The sequence below is a fragment of the Mastomys coucha genome, unplaced genomic scaffold, assembly GCF_008632895.1.
Source record: "Mastomys coucha isolate ucsf_1 unplaced genomic scaffold, UCSF_Mcou_1 pScaffold22, whole genome shotgun sequence".
NCBI lineage: Eukaryota > Metazoa > Chordata > Mammalia > Rodentia > Muridae > Mastomys > Mastomys coucha.
This window is the reverse complement of record NW_022196905.1, coordinates 187,514,503-187,538,086: the sequence shown is the minus strand read 5'-3', so window position 1 is coordinate 187,538,086 and position 23,584 is coordinate 187,514,503. Positions and strand designations below refer to the sequence as shown.

General features: G+C 44.1%; 1 protein-coding gene across 1 annotated transcript in view; it reads right to left on the bottom strand.

The window, feature by feature from the left end:
• Window positions 1-4,474: 4,474 nt before the first annotated feature.
• The window catches only part of Enpp6 (ectonucleotide pyrophosphatase/phosphodiesterase 6), a 112,828-nt gene continuing 93,718 nt past the window's right edge, over window positions 4,475-23,584 (bottom strand). Inside the window, exons 7-8 of the mRNA XM_031342886.1 lie at window positions 9,807-9,930; window positions 4,475-5,026 (exon numbers count right to left, since the gene is read on the bottom strand). Coding sequence (XP_031198746.1) covers window positions 4,821-5,026; window positions 9,807-9,930 — 330 coding nt within the window. The 3' untranslated portion in view covers window positions 4,475-4,820. The remainder of the gene's footprint in view (window positions 5,027-9,806; window positions 9,931-23,584) is intronic.

Sequence of the window (23,584 nt, the reverse complement as noted above, 5' to 3'; positions counted from 1 at the left end):
AGTCTGTTTTCTTCAAGCTGGGGCCCTTGGTGATCAGTCAGTTACACTCCAGGGGATGCCCCCACCTGTGAGAATGTGGTAGGAGCTACTGAACCCAGTGGGCTAAAAACAAAATGAAAAGGAAAAAAGAGCATGTGAAATTGGGAGAGGAAGGGGACAGACGGTCAGATCTTGAGCCGGAATAGGAAGAGGTGATTAGGATTTGCTTTGCATACATGTATGAAGTTCTCAAGGAATTAATAAAATGCTATACTTTTCAAAGAAAAATTAATATGCAGAATGCACGTTAAATTGAGTCCCCTACCTACTTCCCTTCTTCCCATTTCTGCTTCCCCTCCCTCTTTCCTTCCTTCCTCCTTCACTTTCTCCCTCCCTTCCTTCCTTCCTTCTATCTCAATTATAGACCTGTGATAGAACACCTTTAGTCCATGAATTATAGGGTAATGATATTGTCAGTTGGGAAATAAGAAAAGACGGCAAACCAAATGTGGAAAATTCACTTAACTGAATAACCATAGATCAAAAAGACAGACTTTCAGAAGTTTAAGTCTCCCTGTTGACATTTATTTCTTTTTTTTCATTTAAAATATAAACATTTAAGATATTGTACTAGGTGACATTTTATGATTTCTAAGCAACACATATTCTCCTTAGTATAAACTAAAAACCAAGTTTCAAAGTGTTTAACAACCAGCAGGCATTGGCTATGTTCTTGTTTTCTGTAGCGAATCATTTATAGCAGCTGACTTTGGTCCATCATAGACTGCTTATAAAGGTAAAAATCGCAAATCACACTTGGAAATCTCTTGACATTCACACAAACGTGAAACACTGAGAAAATTCCACCCAAGAGTTGTGCAACTTGAACAATGTCCAAGTTGGTCTGATAGCACCATGAGGACTCGTAGAGCCACAAGGAGGAGCATGTGGAAGACAAGCTACCTGCTTTTTTTTCCTCTACAAGTTTCTTCCTCCTCAAGAGCTTCGAGACCTCGTCTTTGGTGTTGGAGGGATGGAAGCTTGATCCATATGGAGTTGGTCAGTGGCCAATGTCAGCTGATGAGCCCCAGGAGAACTGGCTAATTATGAAATAGCTCTTCGAGGATTCAGATAATCCAGGATTGAGCAAACCCCACTTCTCTTTGGAGCAAGCCCAAACATTCATTATTATGACTTACAAGTATTGTCTGAAGCCCCATCTCTGCAACCCTGGGAGTGGTTGCAAAGTACTGTCTGTGGTTGAACTCAGATCTGATATGGATTGCCAAAGTTTCTTTTAAAGTGAAGAGAATTGGGCCTTTATAATTTAAGACTCTTCTAGGCTTGCAAGAATTCCCTGGACCTTTTGTAGTTTATGGTTAGGTCTTTAGAACTTAATTAAATTGGATCCTGGAGGTGAGGCACATGGGTAGAGAAAGTAGCCCTTGGTCTCATCTTTAATTTAAAGACCATCCCTTTCATTTCTCTGTGGTAGGTCCAACCAGTTATCTTCCTCCTGGGCTTAGCAGGAAAGTCTCAGGAAACTTAAAGAGGAAGCATGTGTGTGCATATTCCTAGTACATCTTACTTCTACTGAACACATCACGTTTAGAGAGCATTTGACATCTACAGCGGTGGCACCAGGAACATACTGTCTCTCAGAGGCTATGCAGGGTTAATAGTGAGTGGGAAATGTGGGGTTTTTTTGTTGTTGTTGTTGTTGGTTTTTTTGTTTTGTTTTGTTTTGTTTTTTGTTTTTTTTGTTTTTTTTTTTTGTTGTTATTTGAGACAGGGTTTCTCTGTATAGCCCTGGCTGTCCTGGAGCTCACTTTGTAGACCAGGCTGGCATTGAACTCAGAAATCTGCCTGCGTCTGCCTCCCAAGTGCTGGGATCAAAGGTGTGCGCCACCACCGCCGGGTGGGAAATGTTAACTGGAGAAAAAATTCAATCTTTAAAGCAAAAGTGAAAGGAAAATAATTTCATCCAATTAATTATGTCATCAGAATCTATGCATTATTCTTAGGCAAAGACTTTTTTTTTAACCCTAAATTGCATTATTTGCCTCTACACAAGATTCTTTTGGTATCTTTTTCTCATTCGTTTATTTAACATTACTTGTGGAGAAATTATACGTCATTAGGTAGATATCTGAGGTTTTGTCATATAACCTAAGGATGCCTAACGATGGGCGAAGGAAAGAACCTGAAAGAAAGATGCAACATTGTGTCCAATCTTACTCCCTCATGATGTTGACTATTTGTTTTTAATTTAATAACTTGAATGTGTCTCAGAAATCCTTCTTCTAAAAAGGAAGTCAAACTCGCTTCCTGGAATTCAACAAAACACCATTCTTGAAGGGAAAAGAAAACTTTGAACAATAGATGTCTGTTTCAACAGCTCCTATCAGTGTTCTGAAAGCACTAATTTGCTTTCAACCACACAACAAAGACTAATTTGCCTCCTTCCCACTTGATTCCATGGTTTGTCACAGCTTTAAAGGCACATTACCTAAATTCTTAGAAATCTTTTGTGAGGATAAACTCAGCATGTTTTTTAAGCAGTGATCTTTTGCTCTCGAGACACTACAGCAACTTCATCTTCACCAAACTCCAGTGCTACTGAGAGTTTTGTTTTGTTTTATTTTGTTTTTTCAGGGCAAGCACCTAACAAAGGCTTCCTTCTGCAATCTGATGTTTTGTCTTTTCCTGACACAGTGCCACTTTTAGTGACCCATTTAGAGCCAACTCATTTCAAATGCAAAGCAACAGGATTCATAATCTCCCCAACATATGATGGGTCACATGCCAACAAACCTATCATAAATTGAAAATATTATTTAGTGACCGTGAATTTCATAGACCACTCTACAGACCCTCGGATTTTAGAAGCACACCGTGCTCTAGGATATTGATGCTTTCACCCGGGATCATGTGCCTGGCTGGGAGCCGTGGTTTGTGGTTGCTTCTGGCCAGCCTCGTGAGACAATGTCACATGGCATCTGTTCAGCCTTATGAGACAATGTCACATGGCATAACAGTAGGCTGAGAAAATGTACAAATTCAAAATTCAATGAATGTGTCTGCTTCCTCACCATGAAAAAGATAATAAATTCTAAGTCTAACCATCATATATGGAATACTCTGTAAGTGTGTGTGTGTGTGTGTGCACATGTGTATGTGTTTATGTGTAAGTGTCTGTGTACGTATATGTTTGTGTCTGTTCATGTGTGTACATGTGCATATATATGGAATGTGTGTATGCATGTGTACATTTGTATGTGTATGTATGAGTGTTTGTTTATGTGTAAATGTGTGTGTATGTGCATGTGTGGTTGCATGTGTGCATGCATATGTATGTGTGTTTATTTATGTGTAAGTGTATATGTATGTGCATGTGTGTTTATGGAGGCACACTTCTAATTGTTTAAAAATACAATCAGCCCTTGTTACACAAGTTTTCTTCTGAACTACTGAAGTATGAGACTTGCATTTGATACCATTCCTAACAATGGGTATGTACTGGCTGGTTTTGTGTGTCAACTTGACACAGGCTGGAGTTATCACAGAGAAGGGAGTTTCAGTTGGGGAAGTGCCTCCATGAGACCCAGCTATGGGGCATTTTCTCAATTGGTGACCAAGGGGGTAGGACCCCTTGTGGGTGCTGCCATACCTGAGCTGGAAGTCTTGGGCTCTATAAGAGAGCAGGCTGAGCAAGCCAGGAGAAGCAAGCCAGTAAGGAACATCCCTCCATGGTCTCTGCATCAGCTCCTGGTTTCTGACCTGCTTGAGTTCCAGTCCTGACTTCCTCTGGTGATAAACAGCAATGTGGAAGCAAGCTAAATAAACCCTTTCCTCCTCAACTTGCTTCTTGGTCATGATGTTTGTGCAGGAATAGAAACCCCGACTAAGATAGGGTAAATCTCTGATGTTCATATTATGACTGCTAAGGCTTCCTTTCCAAGCCATTACTGACATATCAGGCATGCACCCTGACTCACGAGCTAACGAGTAGCAGTGTCTGAGGGAAGGTGGTGGTCACAGGCAGGCAGATGATTAGTGGATGGTAATGTTCAGGGCCTGTGGTTCACAAGGCTTTATATCCTGAGAGATGGTGCGTTAAGTTACATAGAACCTTGAAACTTGGCATTCAATGAAGGGGAGAAGCTCTTCTGTTCTCAAGTTTTGAGAGGAGTCATGACTTCTGCCAGTTCTACCAGTTGTCTAATTGTTTTTGATACTTTAATTGGTTGTGATCTCTACTGGCCTATGTGCTTTCTGAGATCATGTTATTAAAAAAAAAAAAAAAACAACCAACACCATGCATTACACATGCATAAACAGCCAACACATATTGCTTTCCTGTAGATAGACCATCTCTATCTGGAATAGAAAAGAAAGTACAAAATTATGACTGCAGGTCCCCATGTATGAGCCCTTAGATGTAGACAGATCACAGTGAACCTGCTCGATAAGGCAAGACAGGATGAGAGGGGTCCAGAGTGACTAGGGATATTCTTTTAATGTTTGCCTATTGCAGGGGCAGACCGCGGCTCTCACCGTTCATCTTCAGTAAGGATGTGTAAACAAAGCAGAAAACTATGTAGTGAAGTGAATGAGAAGATAAAAATTTCCAACTTTTTAGGTAAAACAAAGTATGAGAATTTCTTTTTTTTTTTTCAGAAGGGACTTTTGTGGGTAGAATCATCCAAGAATAATATATTCACAACTTTAATGGACTTGATTGTGTTAATAAAGCTATTACTCATAAAGAAAATGAAAACTGTCCCATGTTGGAGGCAGGCTTTACTGCAACACTGCTTTGGAATGAGCCATAGGGCCAGCTATACAAAGTATAAGAGGACAACCAAGACCATTGCACAAATGTTCAGCGGGATGGATGGAGCCGAGCTGGTCTGGCCCTTCAGCATGCATACCACCCTAGACCAGGACCCATTGTTGGGCAGTGGGGTGATGCCTGCGACATTGCACATGATGTTGTAGACATCCACGGATCTGATTGGAGCAGCTCTGAAGTTGGACTTGAAGTCTGAAAGGCAAGAACAGATAGGCAGACGGTCATGACTAGTCACTCAGCAAAGGATGACTGACAACTCAAAGATGGAGAAATTCCATGCGGACTCTGGGAAAGTCAGCTCCATCAATGACTGGGGCTAAGTCACTATAAACGAGCTAGCATATGTAGAAGGTTATAGCTTGTGAAGGAACTCTTGTGTGGAGCACAGAGAGGATAGTCTTCAAATGGCAAGTCAACAGGCACACATTCTTTGTGCTCAGCTTCCTATGCATCTGTTACAATGGAGCGCTCCTGCAGAGATATGCCAACTCCAGCCATTCTGTTTCTTTAGAGCCCTGGGGATCCAGTGTGGTCAGAGAACATGGACTGATTCCCCAGGCTCCTTCAAAACATCATGAGCATCATTTAGACCTTCTAGCTAGCCAAGACTTACAGCTAGGGTGCTGTCCAGAGCACCCACAACCACTTGGAAATATCTCTGTCTTTCTGCTGTAGCAAGGTCTCGATGGCCCATGAAGCTGTGTAATCTCCTGGCTCCTGTGAGCTCACCAGCAGTGGCAGGATTGTCTGTCTTCAATATATTTAGAGACTTAACTGAACATTGCTTAGGGGCCTTTTGGTGACCGATAAAATAATTTAGTCACTGGGAAGATGAGAAAATTGGTATTGATGTTGAGACCCCAGGAAGGACTCCAGGTGACAGAGCAGGCACAAGGCATTGTGTTTCTATCCAGATCTATGCCAGCCTTGGGTACCAAACACAGGTGTGTAAAGCATGGGGCTGGTTAGGCATAGTACTATATCCTTAAGGGCCACGAAAGGTGGCCATCTGTCATCTACTCAATTGGAAGGATTTTAGTCCAGTGTGCCTGTTACTTCTTGGTGGGACAGACAATGAATATGGAGCCCATTTTCCTTTAGAACAGTTGTCCTCAACCTTCCTAATTGTGTGACCCTTTAATACAGTTCCTTATGTTGTGGTGACAACCCACCATACACACACACACACACACACACACACACACACAATAAAAGCATTTTCATTGCCACTCTGTAACTGTAAGATTTGCTAATTATGAATTGAGATGTGAATTCTAATATTCTAGATGGTCTTAGGGGGCCCCTGTGAAAGGGTTGTTTGACCCCCAAAGGGGCCACAACCCATAGGCTGAGAACCACTGTAACAATGACAATGTGAACACAAAGTATACGGACAACTTTGCTTTTATCTCCTTCCCCAAACATCCAACAAAATACCCCAAGCCATATTAAGGCTGAATTCAGGGTTGAGCTTTTATCCAGAGTAAACCACAGAGACCTGTGTTTCTAATGCTCACCTATGATTTTTTTAAAGGAGAGACAGGGAACTTGAGAGGTACCAAGTCAGATTTTCTATCTCAGAAAACAAGCATTTCATGTGTTTTGCTACTTAATTTACTGAATTTAAAAAGACACAAACAATGTATCAGAAATATCTTCTGGAAGTTCAGTGCTGACACCAGTCCTGTCTCTGAATTCTAATTGTGGAAGAGAGTTGTAGACCGAAGCCCCTGCCACTCAGTGTACGAGAGCTAGAGCAATGGCTCAAGGAATGGGCTTTGCGTCCTCTGGAGAATTAAAGTTGAATTCAGTGAGAAGAGGTACCAGCACTCTACAGAGAGGCGGTTTGGGAAACAGCACCCAAGTCACTCTGCCAGAAACGGCAGCCATATTACCCATAAATAAATATATATAATAAAGTGGTTGCAAGAAAAATTTGGGTTGAAAATATCCACCTTATAAATGGCTTAGAGAGTTCATTTTCTTTTGAGGAAGGGAGAATAGGGGTTAGCATTGCTACAAAGTAAAAACCAGACAGGGAGAGGGAGAGGGGGAGGGGGAGAGGAAGAGGAAAGAGAACAAGGCTGCATGGGAAAATATAAGAGAGGCCGTTCTCAATGTCAAGGCACATTGTATAATTAGATGAGGATGGTGGTGACTCATCACCGTCAGTTGAACCCACCACAACCTAAGAGATCAATGGGAAGTCTGTCTGAAAATCACGTAAGCAATTCCCGATCTCCTTCTGACTTGCTGTGTGACCTGCCTATGAAGACCACACTGCCCACCACAGGAGGCCACACCCCCATCCGGGTGTCGGGGATGGGGCATGTAAAGTGCCCTTCTCTGACCAGTGGAAGATGAAGCTCTGACAAAAGTCTTAGAGAGGAGGATCTTACTTGAAATAAGATTGGAAGGACAAAATTGTGTCCTATGACTATGAACAGTAAGGAGAATCAGATTTCTCTCTGATCTAGTCTACAGGTTCCTGCTCTAAAGGTGTGGAATTTTGAGCCCAAACCCAAGAACTGCAAGTGTTTAGAACATTCCCAGGTAGGTGAACAACATCTAGTCTGATGTGAAAAGTGGAGTTTCCACTAGCCCAAGATATTGAGCCTAAATTTGGATCTAAGTTACTTGCATGGACCTACACATGGGCATGTCGCATGGGCCTAAACCTGGGCATTGTATTTGGGTATTATACTATAACTACTGAAAAGGAAAGGCTCTGAAGTCTCATGTTGTGCCCAGCCACCTTCAGCTGAGGCTCTGAGGGAGGCTTGCTGGCTTTCGGCCGCTCACTGACTCCTGCCACTGCCATATCCCCAATGCAGAGTTCTCCAGGGCAAGATTAGGTGATTGAAATTAGCAACTGGGATTAGGCACAGAGAGGCTATCTTCAGAACTCTTTTCCCCTCTCTCTGCTGGGTCCGACTCACTGGCTTGCAAGGTTGGTATCTGGGCAGCCTGGAGATGATGCCCAGCTTCCTCCCTAAGCAAGGAGCACAGGCAATAGATCAGGAGGGAGGCGTCTTTCCCCGCCAGCTGCAGCTAGATAGCTATTAAAGGGCTCGCTCTTAAATTTTCCTCTGAGTAAACAGTCAGTGTCTAAAGCTATTTAATCTTTCATGAAACTTGGAGCCAGGGATGTGATGGCTTGCGGGAGGCTCTCAAGGAAACATTTCGCCATTAGCCCAGTCCGTTTTCATCAGGGGTTGTTCCTCTGTAAAATAGTGAGGGCTTTCCATTAGAAGGGAGCTAATGACAGAGGCTCTGTTAATGGACAAAACATCCCTAGTGAATTTAACTCTAAGTTAGGGCAGTGCTGAGTAGTTGCTTAGAACTTTTGATGCGGGGCTAGACTGGCTTATGCTTTCAAAAACACATGAGACTCTTGCTCATATACAGTCCAACAAACAGCTGTTAGGCCTTGACCTGACCTTCCTCTTCTGGGGAAGAAAGTGGTGATATTTTTGACTGAAAATTCTGATGAATGACGTTATCCTAATCCTAAAAGCTCCATTCTTAATTCCTCTTGCATTGAAATTCTGAAAGTCCTGGGCTTGGCCAACAGAGAGCGCTCCTAACTTTCACTGGCCAATGGTAACGCTCCTAACTTTCACTGGCCAATGGTAACGTACTTTGACACCTTCTGATCTCTTGCACCTGTGTCAGGAGCCCTTCCAATGCTTTTAAACATATGTTCTCACTGATTCCGATGCTGACTTTGGGACTTGGAAATCACTTGTAGGGTCACACGTGGAGGATTTGGACCAATGGCTTTTCCAAGTTTGGCCTCTTACCAGCTATTTTATCGTAAGTGAGGTAAACCAAGTCAGACACAAAAGAGTGAGGTTACATCATTGGTCTCACCACATGGATTAGAAAAGCGGATCTTACCCATAGATCTCACTGGTACACAACACACAATTGGAAATAAAAGTGCAGACTTTCTTGAGTAGAAGCCTTTTGATCAACATGCCGAAATATGCCTTTGGAATACCAGTGTAATAAAGGAAAGGGCAGTAATAGAAGCGTGGCTGTGACCTGGTCACCTGATGGCTGCTGATAGCTGTGGAAGTCCCTCCCTTCTCCCTCATCCCCTCATCCCTGATTCAATCGTGTCCTCTCTCTCTCTCTCTCTCTCTCTCTCTCTCTCTCTCTCTCTCTCTCTCTCTCTCTCTCTCTCTCTCTCTCTCTCTCTCTCTCTCTCTCTCTTTCCCCCCTCTCTGTTTGAGGGTATATTTCTAGCAATGTGCTCATTAGACTACTTGGGGAATTTTTCCAGTGTGCAGATTCATAGTGCCCCATCGATTACATTAAACCACCCAAGAGACTCTCTTCATCTGCCTTTTATTCCAGACCCTTGGAATATAATCTGGCCAAGAAAGGCTCTGCTCATTTACTTTTATACAAATATCTCTCGTCATTCTGGCTCATTCTCCAAGTCCATGTCTAGGTCACTTCCGAGCCTGACCTTGAATACATCCTAGCTTCTAATTGGACTTTAAATAGACCCCACAGGGGTGGATATTTCTAGACAAAGTAGGGCCATTTAAGAGTCAGCCTCCAGGAAGCAATTGTGTCAACCTTGAGACTCACAGCTGTCAGCAAACTGCTGTCTGATAAGCCTTTCTGGACATCAGATAGCTGTGGGGGAAAAAAAAAGCAAAAAACACTTCAATGAATTAAGTAAAAAATGAATCACAGACATGTGGAATACATTTTCTTCACTGTACTCAGGACTTAAAATTTACAAGGAGAAGTATTTGGCCACAATTGCCAAACCAAAGAAGCATTTGAAAGGAAGCCAGCAGAAGATGTTGCTCTGAGAGCGGCTGGATTTGCTTAGCTTGGCTCGTAAAGAGAGTCCATAAAGAACCAGCTCCAGCTTGTGTGAGCGCGGTTAGTCCCTATTAGAGCTGCTTCCTTGGGAGGCTGCCTACGAGTGTCCAGTCATCTCCTTGCCTACCAGGTCCAATGGCCAGGAAGATGCCTCTCATGTCCATGAGCTCATTGTCATAGCCGTGCCATCCGTGCTGCCAGCCTTCACGCTTTCCCGTGCTGTTCATCCAAAATGGGAGCATCTCTCGACTCTGAAATCAACAAAGGCGATGATATCACATTGCTCCTGGATAGTTACAACCCCTGAGCAAACTGACTGCAGTGTGGCAATTTTCTCATCAGTATCACTGTCTGGGGTCATCCGGCTTCAGCTGGACCACTTCCTACTTCAGGTAGCTCTGACCCTTGGCAACAACCTCCTGAGTTCCTGAATATCTCTGCTTAGGGGGTGCATTTTCTTAACCTGAGATGAATTCTATCATGTAATGAGGTTTGGAACCATTAAGTACAGCATGTGAGCCATAGAAGGGATGTTAGAACTTGTCTGTAGCATAAAAGGAGATTTGCTTCTTATCCCAGGTTCCTGCCATAGAGCTCCTAAAACCCTTGGAATTTCCTGGATGACAGGAGGGATGTTGGTTATTCATAATGAGCCCATGTCTCCCATACCACAGTCTATGCAGAAATGGCCACTGGATTGAGGGACTAGATAGTTTTGGGGTGGGAGGGGTGGTCACCTAAATAGCAAATCTCCTGATTAGGTTTTAGTGCTTGTCTCTGGTCCCCAACCCCTGAAAGGGTGAAGGTGCTGGCTCTCGAGTCCTGCTGTGTAACTGATACAATATCTTACCCCCACAAAATGACACCCCAGATTCAAGCCTTCTAAGCATGGTTCAGAGATCTTCTAAGGTGGGGGGAAGCTTTGTGCCTCCGAAGTCCCACCCAGATGTGTCCAAAGGACTTGGGAACCACCAGATGGACACAGTCACAAGGGGAGCACTTCCTGGGTCTTAGGATTCGTTTCAACAAACCCAAGTCAGATGGTGAGAATCCTAGCCAAAACGGGCATAAGTATTGGTAGGTAGTCTGTGGAGCCAGGACTTGTACCTGGCAAATGAGTAGACTTGTGCAAGCATGGAGTTCCTTAGCCTGAGATGTATGCTCTAACTTCAAGCATGGGATGAAACTGAAAATTCAGGGACTCAGATGTTGAAGGGTTGTTGGAAATTATGATATGTGTAGAGTTACCTCGTTTTGTAGTAAAGCAACCAGAGCCCCAAGGGGACAACTTAGCACACACCCTGCCCACACAGTCCCCCCTTCCACAACATATACCAGGCCATCCTTCCAGCCTCACCCTCAGGAGCAGAGCCCCACCCATTCTCCTTGGCTTCCTGCATTTAGCCATTTGAAGATGGCTCCTAAAGTTCTCTTCCCCAGGCCTCCCACATCTTCATTTCCCTTGACTTCTCTTCATCTGGGATGGGCAACAAAGCCCCTGTTTTCTAGACTACATTTCCTTTAGCTCCAGAGGCTCAGTCATGGTAAGAAAGGGAGCTTAAAGCTCTTGTGGGTCCTGCAGAGCCTGCAGCCTGTTGAACACCATGCTAGTCCCTTTGCAGCAGACAGATCGCATGTTTTTGACAGTTCAGCACTGCAAGTGTTTTAGACGCACGCAGGAGTAGAATCAAAAAAACAACACAGTTACCAGCCATATACAGGGTGAACCCCAAAGCTAATGTAGTATCATGTATTTATAGGGCCACTCCTGGTGTTTACACTCATCAGAGCATCCTACCTTGGACAATCCTGTCTTTTACCATTTGCAATTCAAATTCCTATGGCACAGAAAGAAGTATAGCACTTTCCTGAATCCTAGGATTCGTTCTAATGAACTTAAGTCAAATGGTGAGAATCCTAGCCTTATCAGGCAAATCATGGAGAGAGAGGGCTTGCACCTGGTAAGTGAGTGGATAAAAGATAGGACAATCCCTTCCTTTGTTATTTGTAGTTACAAGCACAGATAGAAACTCTCAGAGTCCCACAGTTATTCGGAGGCAATGCCAGACCTGGAACTTGGGTCCATCTGTCAATCATCATGCGAGTTCCACCAGCCCACAGACGCAGAACTCCTGGAGAAACTGGACCATGAAGTGTCTTCCCATGCCCATGCCCGGGGTTTTCTCCACCATACTGGGTAGAAAGAGGTGAGCCTGGACTTGGATTGACGATGGAGCTGAAATTAACTCTCTCCTCTCCAGTTCTCTGATCCCAGTTAGAAGTTACATAACTTCTCTGCATTTCACGTCCCTTGTTGGATATAAGGGTGCTTGACACTCACCTTGTAGCATTTGGAAGGATGAGATGACTGTGTGTTAAGTACCCAGCACACAGTAGGTGCTCAGTCAGTTGCTGTTCTGGTCACCAGATGCTACTAGCTGTGGGTTGAGGTACTCTGATTATGTGGTTGAAGCCTCTTGGGCTTGTGTAGCTGGAGCTCATTGCACCCCTTATCTGCCCTCACCCCATAAATCGCTCCGGGCCTTTCTGCTGTCTAAAGACTGCTTTTTCACTGGCTCTCTGTTTCCCGGCTTTCCATCATGCCTTGTCCCTCCTCTTCCAGCTGGAGCTTATATTTTTCCATGGACACACTTTATGAACGTACTTATCATACTGCTTTCTGGGGGTTTTGTTTTTTCGCAGGCTGTGGTGAGGAACACAAACACATTCCAATTTAGCTTCATCAGCTAACTTAATCTGTTGCTTTTCCTGTTTTCTGTCTTCAAGGCAGGGATCTGGAAGCCCTATGTGGAATGCTTCGATTTTTTGAATCGCACTTGTGATGAGCCCTGTGGTGTGTCTATTCCCCACAGCCAAGGGATGAAGATAGACCAGTTAACTTAAAAACTGCATTCTAAAAGCTACCATTTCTTATTGCACAAAGAAATACAACAGTAACCTCAGACCTGAAGGTAACTGGGGAATTGCCAAATCACAAATAAATCACCATTGTTTACTAAAATGACAAGTTGCCCCAGAGATGGGGAACCCCCCAAAAAAAGCTATTTTTGCTGATATAAATGATAATAATGAACAGATCATGTAAGGAGGGAACTAATTCTTTAAAGAAAAATGGGTGAACCAGGTGATATGTAAACACACCTTTCATTTCAAAGCTGTGAGTTTTGGTATCTTTATATTGTACGCGCATCCTCTTCTCAAGGCACACATATGTACACCACAGCTCTCTGATTCCAGTGTGGGCAATTCTAGTGTTGGGGTCTTAAGGCTTCTGGTTGAGGAATTGATCCTATTCAGACCCCTACTACAGACTCCCACATAATACCACTTAGTGACACCCAGGGAGGTAACCTGATCCTTTAGATCTGGCCAAAGGCAAGAAACACACACACACACACACACACACACACACACACACACACTTTCATGACTGCAGGAGAGGGGGCCACAATGAGGAGGCTACAACAAGAAGCCAATCACAAGGAACAGATATCACACAGCTTCTCCTCCATGTCAGGACCCTCGGGACACTGCTAGTACAAGGCTTGACCCTGAGAAGGCTCTGAGACGGATGTCCAGGACTCTTTTTTGATGTTGTTGTTATTTTGTTTTGTTTTGTTTTGTTTTTTTCAAGACAGGGTTTGTAGCCCTGGCTGTCCTGGAACTCACTTTGTAGACCAGGCTGGCCTCGAACTCAGAAATCCGAGTACCTTTGCCTCCCAAGTGCTGGGATTAAAGGCATGTGCCAGGTGAAGTCCAGGACTCTCTTACACTGCTGACTTCATATAGAACAAGACCAGAAGAAAGCAACCTGCACAGCACACCAGGAATAAGGGTTTTTACTTTCATCTAAGGAAGTGCCAATCCAGGAAAGCCACCAGCTGTCCCAGTTAGTGGCCCACGGAGGCTTGTGAGATTCAAGACTTCAGTTTTAAAACTGGTCCAGCCACAAGCAAACCAGAGCCAGTTGGTGGCTCTGCACTTAACACTATGTGTAAAAGTCAAGGATCCTCACACAGTGTGATCTCCCCAGCACTTCTTGTGTCCTGCACCCCCACCGCCCCCTGCCTTGCACATGAGTAGATGCAGTAGACAGGAAGACTCCCACCACACACCACTCAACCCTCTGATCATTTCCAGTGTGGAGGAACTAGAAATTGCCAGCACCATGCAAGGGAACCTCAGGGGAAAATGGGTGAGGGAGGGTTTTATATTTGGACTTGGTTTCTTCCATTGGTGCCTGCACTCCATTTCTAGCCCATCATCCTGACAGCTATGATGTGCTGACTCTATGAGGTGCCAGAGGAAAAGTGATAAGACATGGCAGTTTCTAGATAGGGCTTTGTTTCAATCAACCTTAGAATAATAAGAAAAAGTAATGTTTAAATCAGAAACCAGTAAGGGAGGTTTGTTCAGGCCTTGCCTGGAGACTGTTTCTTCAAATTCCAGTGTTCAGGACTCCTTTGTAGTAATATGCAGTGGATAAAAGAATGGCTAGAAGTGCCAGGTTGGGAGTGATCATGAAGGTGGAAGGAGGGAAGGATGAAAGGGGAAGAAGGAGGAAGAGGAGGAGGAGGAGGAGGAGGGAGAGCAGGAGGTGGAGGAGGAGCAGCCCTAGCAGTGTAGATTTGTTGTTTTCTGCTTGCACACAGGCAGGATTCTTGCTCCCATGGATCCCTTTCACTCACTCTGCACTGTGGTTTTGGAATGCATTAGGATGTCTGCTTCACCTGTTTGCTCCTGACTGATTGCCAAGTCTCAGAGGAGCACATCCCTGAGAAGGCAGAAGGTGAGTAGCTGAGGGCGTGACATCTGGCTTCTGTGCCTGCCCTGCATCCCAGAATTCTGAAGATGTGGACCTGTGATCGGGATGGATACTCTCTCTGACCAGAGGGTCTGAAGTGGGGCCTCACTGTGTCCTCCCTCTGGTTGTTGGTTCTATGTTTTTCTTCCCATGGAGGCCACAGCTGTGGTGACCAACTGTAGAAGAGAACATTCACTAATTCGTACTAGTGGCTCAGAAGCCAGGCTGGATATAGACTTTCCTGAACATGTCCTATATTCCACTCTTAGATGTCTGCATTCTGTAGATGTACTGGAGCCCATTCACCCAGCATCATTAAATGGCAATTTATCATTTTGGGAGGACAGGCCTTGTTTTTGTTGACTACTGTCCCAAGGTCAGAACATGTGTTTTTCATGTGGCTCTGGGTACAGTTTGAGAAAGCCCATTCCAAAAAGCACTCAAAGCTTCACTGATGGAAAATAGAGCATAAAATCAGCTTTGAGCCAAAGAACAACTGAGCAGTCAGCTTTCTCAAGAGCCAAAGTAAACCTTTTTGTCCTTTATAGCTGATGGCCTCAGTTATTTTGCCATAGTAACAGAAAGCAGACTAGCAAAACCACTACAAGTATAAGTTTTTTCTCCTCAAGTTATTAAAAACAAAATCTTGGTGTGGGGAAAAGGATGCTATAGAAATTACATTAACATAAATAAAATGTGAAACCTACTTAACATGCATTAGAACTCTAATTTTAAAAAAATAAATATAGTATCTTTTCCTAGGCCAGTGCACAAGTACCTTCCTCTTCCTGAGGACAGAGGGAAACTAGAGTTACAAAGTGTCATCTCCAAGTGGAGAAGAGAAACAATAATGTCCAAGTCCCATGAGGCACTGGTGTAAAACACCTGTGATCTGACAGCAGCCCAGACTCGGGCTGCTCTTGGGCCTGTGGTAGCATTGAGAAGGAGTTATGCTTTCCCTTATTAACCATGTAACAATTCTGTAACAACCACCTCCAAATCGAAGCATTTCTTCCTACAGGGAAGAGTGGAGCTGGTAAGACTCCAGAAGCTAGGCACACTTACAAGGCTAAGATGCTCAGAGAGTTGGAAGATTCATAAAGAAACCAAACAAAACCTCTCCAAGGTTGGTTGTAGAAGCAGGTGATGACTACTGGGCCAGCGGAGATTGTTGGCGGGGCTCAACTGTTGGCGAGTGGTTCACGGGGCTACGGGGCTACTGTGAGCCCTTACTCAAATGAGAGTGGACTTTCCAGGCATGCAGCTGCCTTGAGTCACCTGTGCTGTGTCAGTAACAGGTGATCAGTTCTCATGTCAGCACCACCAGCAAACTGGATAGTTCACAGAACTACTGCTTTGATCTGTTTTCAGTGCCCTGTCTGAGATGGAGAGGCATTTTTTTCATATCTGAAGTAAAGTCACTATGGTGGTTTGAATATGTTTGGTCCAGGGAGTGGTACTATTTTGAGGTGTGGCCTTGTTGGAGTAGGTATGTCACTGTGGACATGGGCTTTAAGACCCTAGTCCTGGCTGCCTGGAAGCCAGTCTTCTGTCTGTCTTTGAATGAAGATGTAGAACTCTCAGCTCCTCCAGCCCCCACATCTACTTGGATGTTGCTAAGCTCCCACCTTGATAATGGACTGAACCTCTGAACCTGAAAGCCAGCTCCAATTAAATGTTGTCCTTTATAAGAGTTGCCTCGGTCTTGGTGTCTCTTCACAGCAGTAACACCCTAAGACAGTCACCCAGCACCATTTCCTTAGCTTTTATACTACTGCTTTTTAAAAGTGTTAACCAGAATAGCTTCCCATCTCAGGTCCCCAGGACACCCTGGAGAGCAGCACTCTTAAATGTAGGCATGTGTGCACCATACCCCACTCGCAAGAGCTCTCCTAACAATTATTCTGTTTCTATCTTTTCAAACAGGACTTAATTGATCAGCCTTGGCCCCCTGGTCTGACTGTGGAGAGTCTTCTGCTGCAGAGCTTGATCCCTGACACAGGAAAAAAAGTGCCTGAGAGCATTGTCAGCAGGGATCAAGAGAAGCTGAGGAGGAGCAAAGTGTTGGAGAGACACGTTAAGTGGACCAGGGATCACTCTTTCTTGATCATTTTGAAGGGGAGGAGGAAGGGGGCAGGGGCACAGGGACCTGAGGTAGTGGGGAGGAATGAACTTCCAGACAGCTTCCACGTGCCACCCCAGTCTCTGTGGAGAGCAAGCTGCTTCCAGCCTTGTACATTTGACCTTCTGGAGCTCAATTAGTTGGGCCTGGACAATACCACAACAGCTGCCATAATCACTCAGAAGCCATGCTTCCCAGGCAGTCTTGATTTCCCCAAGTATTGATTTCCCGGGCTGTCTCGATTTCCCCAGCTCTGCCTAACTTCTCTTCAGCTACAGGCTTTAGAATTGAGCCTGGCGTGTCACACCCTTTGCTGGTGTTCAAAGCAACTCTTTCCTCTGTAGGCAGACACGGGCCTCCTGTAGGTGCCCGAGCCTCTGCTTGCTCCACTTGTTTGACCTGACCCACGCATCCAGATGATCACCACTGCTCTCCCTGCCTTTCCCAGGACCTTGCTCCCATTTTGCTTTCTTCAGCTCAGTAGATGCTCTCCAGGGCAAGGCACAGAAGTCTGACCTTGATAGAATTGGATGGGGATTGGGTTAGCTGACACATCCTGCTTAATGTGGGGTTCGGTGAAGGTAGAATTTCCACTCAGCATTCTAGCACCTTTCCCTGCTGAAATCTTTCCTAGAGCTATTTAGAATTAGTGGACATTGAAGGCTTGACTTAGCCTCCTTTCCTTGTTTACCAACCTATAAGGTGAAGTGCTGAAGCTCTGCTATATGGTGGTACATACCCTTCCTGGGGAAAGACAAAGCTCACAAACCTATTCTCTAGGAGCCTTCGCTCCAGAACAGAGAGTCCAGAAGCAGGTCAATATGGTGTCCAGCCAAACTATTTAAGGTTTTAGGAAAGTCCCAAATGAAGACAGATAGAACCCACTGAGTGTATCAAGGGATGGGGGGGGGGGGCTTCAGCTAGGACTTGAAGGCTAGAAAGGATTTTGACAGAGGTAGGACACCCCAGGAATTCTGCTGACTGTTTACAGGGCTGATTGAAGATAATTACCTGCTAGGAGGTACTTGATTCAAGATAGCCATTGTTGTTATTGTTGTTGACTCAAAATCTCAAAATAAAAAGTTCTTGATATCTTTACTATTTGAAAAATACTAAATGACTTAATATCCCAGGATGTTATTGAAACCCTTTTGTACATAGTTGGGGTTTCACTTAGCTTTTTCATGACCCTGGCACAGTTTCCTCCCTCATTTGTTCATTATTTAAAGGTTTATGAGATGATTTTATAATTTCTACATCCGCAAGAAAATGAATGGATCTGGAAATAATTTTAAGTGAAATAAGCTTCATGGTTTAAGTGAAACACTTCATGGTTTCTCTCATGTGTGGACTTAGATTTAAAATTGTGTGTGTGTGTGTGTGTGTGTGTGTGTGTGTCTGTCTGTCTGTCTGTCACAGAGTTCGTTTTAAATGTCAGGTTGACACAACCTAGAATAACCTGAGAGATGGGCTTCTAAGTATGCTTATAGGGATTATCTCATTACATTAATAGCTATATGAAGACCTGACCACTGTGGGCAGTACCCATTCCCTAGGCAGGGAGTACTAGACTGCATAAGAGTGGAAAAGGTGATCTGAGTGCTAGCATGCCTGTGCTTATCATTCTATTTCTGACATTGTGACACACTTCTTTAAGCTCCTGAGGCCTAGATGTCTCCTTGATGGATAATAACCCATAACTGTGAGCTAAAATCATCCCTTTATTCCTTAAGTTGTTTTCATCACAGCAACAAAACAGCAACCAAGACAGCCATTAAACCAGAAAGGGGATCATGAGAGGAAGGAAGAAATTTTAAAAGGGTGGGAGGGTGGCAGAAAACATGTGATGTGAAAACATTTGAAAGGAGAAGGGGAACCAGCTAGGAAGGTAGAGGACAGAAGGGAAGGACGGATGGAACAAAGTATAATGTCACATATGTATGAAGATGCCACAATGAAACACAATGCTTTGGATGTTAGTTTAAGCAAGTTTAAAAAATACAGAAGAAGATTTTCTCTAGTTAGTGAACTGGTACAAGAAATCCTGTTTATAGTTATAGTTATAACAGGATTTCCTCCCCTCCCCCAATTCTTAGAGGATCATTGTAACATTACTCACAGTAAAGATTTGGTTTCTTTCTTTTTCTTTGCTACAGTACTGGGAACTCAATCAGATCATAGCTTTACCCCTGAGCTAGTAGAGATGTACTGAGTTATATCCCCAAGGCCTCTTTCATCTTATTCTTTTTATTTTAAAGGCAGAGTCTTGCTTTCTGTAGCCTAGAGAAAAAAGTCATGTACTTGTAATCCTCCTGCCTCTGTTTGTTAGCCCCCACCATCACATTGCTTTATTACAAGCCTACCAGGATGGACAAAAGATTTGATTCTGTATCTCTCCTTTTTATATGAAGTATTTTATATTTTATCTCATCTCACCTCTTCAGACTTAAGAACTCCATCTCTTTAAAATTGTTATTGACAATAGATCTTTTTTCATGCACTATATCCTGATTATAGTGATCCCTCCTTCCACTTCACACAGCTCCTCCCTACCACCCCTCCCCTCTGGACCTGCTCCATTTCTGTCTCTCACTAGAAAAGAACAGGCTACTACGAGATAACAACCAGTAATGACAAAATAGAAGACAATAAGATAAAGCAAAAACTTTCACACTAAAGTTGACATGGCAACCTAACAGGAGGAAAAGAGTCCGAAGAGCAGGCAAAAAGGTCAGAGACTAGTGTGTGCTAAAATGGCCAGTTCATGTGGTGCTGGGATGGAACCTAAGGGTTTCTGCATAATAGGGGAATCAGTCTACACACTGAGCTACACCTCCAGCCCTAACTATATATTTTTAATAACTGTTCATGTAGTTGTTCATGGTATGGATTTTTGTTTTGTTTTATGAGATTTTCTTTGTTCCTAAATCCACATCATGAAATAATGGAGCATCCTTGTTAACTGGTTGACTCTAGTTTTTAATATCTTAGTGTGTGTGTGTGATCCATACAACGGTAATATGTAATGTAATGTACATAACCATATAACAGAACTTATTCATTTTCCAGTTTCATCCAGGGGAACATGTCTCAGCTCCCCGAGTGTCTGGGAAGATAGGTAGGACACAAAGCTAAGGGCAGGAGGAGGCATTTTCAAATGGTCCCAGGCTTCCTAGAGCGAATTGCTATTGTCCTGGGAAAAGGTGTAGTATGTCTTATTTCTTCTTTGTTGTTTTGATGACCCTGTCTTTGATTCCAGCTTCTGCATGTTTTTAGTTTCACGATGGTGGTTTCCTATTCTGAAGTTTAGCGTATCTCAGAACCAAATCAGACCCCAGGTAGGAATTTTCTAGCCATATCAACCAGTTGATTGATGAGACCTAAGGGGAAGTTGTTAGTGGTTTCTACACAGGGGTAGATGAAGTGGAAATTTCTGGCTGTGTCATATGATGGCTTCCTGAAGCAGACTCATGGGATGTTTTGCTGAAACAAACCCGTAAGAGGATATGTGATGTTTGGAGAGAGCATGAGTAGGGCCCAACAGACAGGGATGGAGGCTTGCATGGCTAGCCATGCTAAGCTTTGTTGGTCTTGTGTCTTTGCCGCTCTTCACTTTGTTGAGAAAGACACAGCAGAGAACTTCTCTTGACATTCCATCTGGTTTGCTCATTCCCGCTGATTTGCGTCGATTTGGGGGAGGTCTGGTGGTTTCTGCTGGATCTTGCTGTTGTTGCTGATTTGTGTTTGGTGACATCTTTTGAACTGCACTGCTGATGTTCTGGTATCCTGACAACAGAGATTGGAACTGACACAAAGGACGTCTTCTAAACAAGCCCTCATCCCCACTGTCCGATAACACATCTTTTCTCCTCTACCTTTGAGTGGTCAGCTAGAAAGGCGGTTAAAACATTTGAGAACTCTTATTAAAGAGGGTTTTGAAAACTATAAACCTACAGGCAGATGTCAGTGTAGTTAACAAAATGTCATTACAAGAACTACTTGGGTATGTAGGTGTCTTTTAAGACTGTCATCATAATTACACACCTTTTCTTATGGAAAGGTCCTCCCCACCTGCTTTCTGTAATCTTAAGAGTTACCCATACCTACTTCTACCTCTAGTTTAAAAATATATAGCCCTATTCCATAACAGTGGATAATGTGCAACTAAAACCCACACCACTTCTTTCCTGCTTTGGGGTGTTGGGAGCAGTTGTGTATCTTGGAACTGCAGCAACTATTTTGTGACCTTGTGAAGAAAAGTGGAATTATGTAAGCTGGATCAGGGACTTAATGTCATTGTGTTTCTGGATTAAAGATCCATGGAGCCGATCATTTCCAGACTTTCAGCTAAATGAGATGGCAAGTCATAACTGCAGCCATTGTTCCAATGACCTGTGACCTAGACTCAGTGGCATATGTCTTAACTTAAACACTCATAAAGATGAGGCATGAAGCTGTTTAGTTTGAGTCCAGCCTGAGCTATATAGTAAACTCCAGGTCATCCTGTGAAACTTAGCAGTACATTGTCTCAAAAAGTAAAAAATAAATGTAAAAAAAGCAAATAGCCCGTGACTTATAACCTAGCTTATCTTAACCTATACCCTCAGGTCTCCTATGACTGTTTTTATCATGATGAGGACAGATATCTTTTCCCTGAATATGCTACAATAGGAAACCATATTTCCTTTATGAGAAGAACCTCTGTCAAAATGGAAGAAATCTCTCTTCCTCCATCAGAAGTCTTCCATTCCTGGCTGCAATGACTTCTGGGACTCAAGATATTTTCCACTGGAATTGTGATGGCATCTCACTAGTTGTCCATCCTCTCCACAGTGATCTCTGGCTTTACCACTCCCTTGCCTAAGCCTGTCTCCATCAAATTATCCCAAACCACCCCATAGCCATCAATCCCCCTTCCTCTTATGCTGTGACTTCCCAGCCCCTCAGCACTTGAACATAAGAAAGCAAGTAACAGATACTCAGTCATGCTAAAACATGAGTGGTGGCCTTCTATGGCTTAGTCTTCATACATTTATTAACTAACAGAATTTCAGAACTTCACCAGAATTTTATAAGACAAAAGACTTTACAAACAAAAAGTAACTTCTTCGCTGTGACATGGGAGGTCTAGGCACACTGACATTAGCAAGCTTCTAACCAGGTTGCACGTGTGCTCCAGAAAGGACCTCAGGAAACATTTATGTTTGTGTATACTACAGACCCCATACATGACATGTATACAACTGATTGTATTCTTATTATTATTTTGTATTGCTTTTGTGTGTGACAGAGAAGGAGAGACAGAGAGGGGATAAAGGGAGAGAGTGCTAATAGTATATGGCAAGGTCATAGATTGCAATATTCTCACCCAGTCCTTGAAAACCCTGAACAGTGTGATAAAGAGTTACACTTTAGTTCCCGGTGTTAGAAAGAGGCTCTCGGAACTCTTATGTCTCTAGATGTCTATTAAAAGGTTCTCTAGCTAGCTCAGGCTGGCCTGGAGCTTGAATCTTCCTCCCTCTGCTTCAGCCTTACAGCCTCTGTGGACAGTGTGTAAACCTGCCAGGCCTCTGCCTTCTGTTGCCGGTAGTTTCAACGAGATCTGCCTCATTTTCAGTTCATGGTGACCAGATGATTCTCTTTGTGAACACATAGGAATGACTCAGTCCTGCTGAATAACTGAAGTTCATGCCACAGAGTCCCATGATTTCATGCTTGTTGGCCGTCCACCCACTTGCCCAAATACCTATTTCCAGCGATGAGAAACCAGTTCTCTCTAGTATTTTATTTCCTAGTTTTGAGTCCTAGGCATATCTGGCTTCAACTACTTACTACGCGTCTCACCTTGCAGTCAGATCTAAGTACAATCCACCTTCAAACTCATGTCTGAAGCAGTGTTCTCTTCTGGAATGTACTGTACCCTCAGTCCAATCATAGATTTCTCCGGAAGGTAAGACATTCATAGGTATCATACGTGAATTCAAGAGACTGCTGAGCTTAGAGCCTGCAGGATGAGGGGGAAGACACTGAAGCCTGAGGCAAATTAGGGATCAGCCCCCAAATGAGAGATAATCTCTGCTGTAAAAACCAGCTGGTAGCAGGACCAGGCACACAGGAACTTCTCCAGCCCAGTGACTTGGGTTCCTTCCGGCCTGTCTGGGCTGGGATCCAGAGCAGACCTTGGGCGCATGCTCTGCAGCCAGTCCCACTACACCCAGAGGAAGCTCTACTCCCAAGCATGCTGACACACCCAGGATCAGAGAGCAGACCTAGGGCACAAGTTCCACAGCCAGTCCCACAACACCAGAGGAAGCTCCACTCCCAGGCTCTCTGACACACCTGGGATTAGAGGTGAGCAGGAACCAACATCTGGGAGTAACTGGGTCCAGCAGGACCAGGCACACAGGAACTTTGCCAGCCCAGTAACTTGGGTTCCTTCTGGTCTGTCTGGGCTGGGGTCCAGAGCAGACCTTGGGCGCATGCTCTGCAGCCAGTCCCACTACACCCAGAGGAAGCTCAACTCCCAGGCACTCTGACACACCCAGGATCAGAGGTGAGAAGGAACCAACATCTATCCCAACACTGGGAGTTACTGGGTCCAGCGGGACCAGGCACACAGGAACTCCGCCAGCCCAGTGACTTGGGTTCCTTCCGGTCTGTCCGGGTTAGTGTTCTGAGCAGACCTTGGTCTGCAGCCAGTCCCACAACATACAGAGAAAGCCACACTTCCAAGTGATCTAACAAGCCCAGGATCCCAGGATCCCAGAATCACAGGATCACAGAGACTGTTTGACTCTGAGGAGTTCTGATACAACCAGGATCACAGGAAGGACAGGCTCCAGTCAGATTTAGCAAGGGCAGGTAGCACTAGTGTTAACCAGATGGCAGGGGGCAAGCGTAAGAAAATAAACAACACAAACCAAGGTCACTTGCCAGCATCAGAACCCAATTCTCCCAC